Source organism: Sinocyclocheilus anshuiensis, unplaced genomic scaffold (genome assembly GCF_001515605.1).
Source record: "Sinocyclocheilus anshuiensis isolate Anshui unplaced genomic scaffold, SAMN03320099.WGS_v1.1 scaffold461, whole genome shotgun sequence".
Classification (NCBI taxonomy): domain Eukaryota; kingdom Metazoa; phylum Chordata; class Actinopteri; order Cypriniformes; family Cyprinidae; genus Sinocyclocheilus; species Sinocyclocheilus anshuiensis.
In genome coordinates, this window is record NW_015541005.1 from 2237703 (window position 1) to 2242234 (window position 4532).

A 4532-nucleotide genomic window follows, 5' to 3' on the forward strand; every position below is an offset into this window, starting at 1 on the left:
GTTTGGAGTCATACCGTTGCAGGACCAATGATAGTGACTCCCTTCTCCTCTGCCATTCTGATGATCTTGCGAGTCAAAGCCTCTGGAATACCCTCAGCTATGATCGCTATAGTGCGGATCTGCATATAAAAAAAACACATGAACAGATGAACAATCAGACCACATTGATTTGTAAACATTTCAGGAATAGCTCACAGCACTGTAGAGTCAGATGAACATATAGAGTGAGCTGATGCTGATCTCAGACCTGTGGGTGCTGCATGGTCTCTATGGTGCTGTCGTAGGCAGAGCGGAGGGAGGCAAAACTGATGAGCACATCTACTTCTGGATGTTTCTTCATTGCATCAGCCATGTTCTTATAGACCGGCAGCAGGATCTCCTTATGACCCCAATAAAACTTCTGCTTATGGTCTCCACTGATTAGAATAAAATAATGTGTTTTAGGATTAAATATGCATGTGTGTGATGTAGGGACAGTCAATCTAGGGAAAACTGAGATTAATACCACAGAAGTAAACTCGATTCAAAAGTGTCCACCCCTAGACATCACTCTATAATGACAACTGTCCCATACTAGGGCTTTAAATGTAAGATAAGACTCACGTGAAGGGGTAAACCATGGCTGCTACTGACGGCTCCTGACGAGAGCACACATAATCGAAGTCCAGCATGCCCTGCACTGCACGCGTCTGCATCCCCCACACTATAGCCTTGGTGTGGTTACTGAACAGAGTGGTGCTTTTGGCTACAGAGATAAAGACAGAAGGACAAAGAGAAACAGCAGAGGGAGGAATGTCATTACAGTACGTTTCTTTAAGAGTACAACAAGACATACAACATGTTGAAGTCAGTCTCAGCAGGCTAGGTTTTCTGAATATATTCATCAAAGTAATGCTTTTAGTTCATTGTCATTAACCTTGCAAAAACAATATGTTGCCAAATTTGGTTACACTTTATTTTAGGGTGTCCTTGTTATAGTGAAATTATATGTTTGAGTACTGAATAATATTAATTAACTACTTGTACTTACTATTAGGATTAGGGTTACTTGCATGTAATTATGTATAATTTGTTGTTATTATAATAGTAAGTATTAGGCCTGTTGCAATAATCAATATATCGACTTGTCGCACAATATATGTACATGACCTCAATAATTTTTGGTGACTCAATATATCACCCACCTTCTTGCATTATTATGCTGTTATGTTATGATTATATATTCAGTGGCATAAAATGATATAATAATATCGCTTATCGCAATATATCGCACAACAAAAAGCTGTTATCGTGACAGGCCTAGTAAGTATTACTATTGAATTGATCTAAACAGGGCTGAAAACTTAATTCAACAAAGGACAGAGCCTTTTAAAGACCTGGGACTTTACTACTTATAAGCCTCACTTGAAGGATTGTGCCATCCAGATTTAATAAGCCAGAAGCCACTGGACTCAGTTGTAAAATATAGAAACTAGTTGTAGAAATGAACAGAACACACTGCGACAAAAAAAAAAAAAAAAAAAACGAAAAACAATACATTCAATAAATAGTTCAATGTTTCATAATATGTCACGGTTGCCATGCAATGTCACATTAATACAGGGGTATTTACAACGGCTTTGAAGCTGAACCATCCATTAGAAGTGAGAATCAGAATAAACCATGACCATGACCATGTTTCCCCAACATGCCCTGGCCAGGATTTCTTAATTGCCTATCCACCTTTTTCTTCCTGTAAAAATGGGAGCGGACATTTGTAATTTTTATGGGTCTGGCTTCCGGTCACATCCGCGTCCAGCTATTTTTAGCAAAACAGTTTGTTTTGCTGCTTGATGTTGAAAATTGGTGTTTCTTACCATATTATTTTAATGCTTTATCTTAACTATGAACACACTTGTTTGTAATGCGCACAGTTTTACCGTTTACTGCACATTGTTATTCCTCTCATTATTTCCCTATAGCGGCTAATGAACCGGAAGTCTCGCCCATAGGCTTACTACTTCCGCGTTGAAAAAGGTGGATAGTGTCCAGGTTTTGGCTTTGCATTCCCATTGACATGTTCTCTACAGTCCTCATACCTTTTATGCATGTGTATTTTGCATTGCTTTGACCATTTTCTGTAGATCCCACCTTCTCTCATGCCATGATTGGTCGATTATATACAATGCCTGCACGCTATTGGTCAAACTATTATTCAGTCACCTGCAGCAAGTATCAAAAGAGTAGAAAAACAACGCCAAAACCCAGACATTTAAGTCAATTTAGAAATCCCATCCAGGACATGTCCAGGAAAAAGGTGTCTGGTCACCCTGTATTATCTTTGTGTCAATGACACAAGGGCCTCTAGGAGGCGCACAAGCCTACCATAAATCTATTCTGTTACTGTGATTATTGTCTGCTTGCGGGAGTGTGATCCCATTTGCACCAACCTGGAGGAAGTCCAGCACAAGTCTTTTGAGCTGATGAGTTTTCTGCTACAGTTTTGACCTCAGAGAAAGAGGCCGATCTGGAGGAGGCGGGAGTCTGGGAGCAAGAGAGAGAGCAGTAGTAAGAAATTTAGTCAGTCTTTATAGTGACACTTACAGTCCGGTACGAGCAGCACATTAAGATGTGATCTCTAAAAGCAGTGGAGAAAGACTCAACAATAAGAAACTTCACTTCACTGAAAGCCCTGGATCATCTAATGGCATGCTTGAGGCTCTGAGAGGTTTTTAATGCAAGCACACTTAAAGTAAGACTCCCCCCCCCAACACACACACACACACACACACACACACAGACAGATACTCACTATGGTTCCACCGCTAGTGTTGAGAAGGAAGTTAGCGGTGTGGGCGGCAACACAAGGCTCTGTGGCAATTGGCCGATGACCTAGTGCCATTCCAACAATGGCAGTCATGTGGGTTTCAGTGCCAAAAACATGAATGGGGATACCGGTGGTCTTTCCTGCACACACACACACACACACACACACACACACACACAAAAGACATGAACATGAGATCAAGTCTCGAAGCTTTGACTTTATGTACACTTACAAATGTGCACATGCACAAACTCACCAATTTCCCCCATCACTCTTAAACCTTCCTGGTAGTTCGGGCCGCCACGACGGACAAATATAGTGACCTCATGCTCTTTCAGAGGGTTCTGGTAATCTTTGATAGCTCTGACGATACCCTGATAACATATAAAACAGCCAAACAAACACACAAAGGGTGTGTGTTACAAAATATTGACCTGTGCTAATGCAGATAGATGGCACAGATGCACATGCACAGCATGAGGGACTCCATGATCTAACCTTGAATGTTGCCGCTACGTTAGTGAAGTTGGCAATGCTGCCTCCAATGATCAGGACTTTACCTACACAACAGAAAAGAACAGTGACACATTAGATACAATATACATAAAGCAGTGATTCTTCACTTAGGGGCGCTTCTGGCCATTTTAAATGTTCAAATCAAACTTCAACATACAGAATCGTTCAGGTACGTTTCAGGAAACATTTATCACATGCCACGGAATATGATCATAGGCTTGATTAAGCTATCAGTAGATTTTACCACACACAGTACATCACAAATCATCCTACAGTACATTATAGTCATGACATCTTTCACTTTCTGGTTGAAAAAGGGTTAAAGGGTTAAAGGGTTAGTTCACCCAAAAATGAAAATTGGCTTGTGATTTACTGATACTAGGTGTATATGACTTTCTTCTTTCAGACGAATTCAGTCGGAGTTATATTAAAAATTGTCCTGGCTAGGGCTACACGATATATCGTTTCAGCATCGATATCGCGATGTGCACATCTACGATAGTCACATCGCAGGATGTGCAATGTTTAGTATAGGCTACTGATCGTTATATTTATACTGATTGTTTTCTTTGCTCACACACAGACACGGTGTCTACACCGGACGCGACAGCTGTACAGAGATACCCATTTTAAATACATTTAGTAGCAGAGCTACTGCACGCGATTTTCTGTGCTGGAAATGATCCTTTGTTGAAACTTCTGCATTGTCGTGGAGAGCGCAGGTCACGGTTGCTTAGCAACAGCAGATGCCAAGAAAGCGCAAGCTCCCGAGCGCTTTGGAAAGGAGAAAATGGAGAGACTGCCGTTTTTCCACGCTTTTTTAGGCGCGATGTGTGAACGGCCCCGTCTGTCTACACTGGACGTGACAAAGCGACCATTGCCCATCTTTGAACTTTGTGTCAGTACGTCATAAAGAGAACGCGGTATCAGTTTACTGTCGGGGATTTGTCGTGTCGCGCCGCATCCAGTGTAGAAAGACAGCATCACTGATTATAATGGATTCATTGTATTTTGTCGTGTCACGCCACACCGCTCGCGTCCGGTGTAGACACGGTGAGAGCCACGCAGATGCACGTGAACACTAATTTCTGTTCAGTTTTTTTTTATCCTTGTAAACACAGTTGCTTATGGCTTAGGTGAAGGGAAACAATTGAGAAAGAAAATGGATGTGTGTAACAGTATATTGGTTTACAGCAGTTTAATGTTCCTG

At 41.4% G+C, this 4532-nt stretch overlaps 1 protein-coding gene across 1 annotated transcript in view; it reads right to left on the reverse strand.

Annotated features, from left to right (window-relative positions):
- The window catches only part of aclya (ATP citrate lyase a), a 35092-nt gene that overhangs the window by 13096 nt on the left and 17464 nt on the right, over nucleotides 1-4532 (reverse strand). Inside the window, exons 10-16 of the mRNA XM_016488626.1 lie at nucleotides 3305-3366; nucleotides 3063-3180; nucleotides 2792-2946; nucleotides 2430-2523; nucleotides 604-745; nucleotides 248-416; nucleotides 15-119 (exon numbers count right to left, since the gene is read on the reverse strand). Of these exons, the coding sequence (XP_016344112.1) occupies nucleotides 15-119; nucleotides 248-416; nucleotides 604-745; nucleotides 2430-2523; nucleotides 2792-2946; nucleotides 3063-3180; nucleotides 3305-3366 (845 nt within the window). The remainder of the gene's footprint in view (nucleotides 1-14; nucleotides 120-247; nucleotides 417-603; nucleotides 746-2429; nucleotides 2524-2791; nucleotides 2947-3062; nucleotides 3181-3304; nucleotides 3367-4532) is intronic.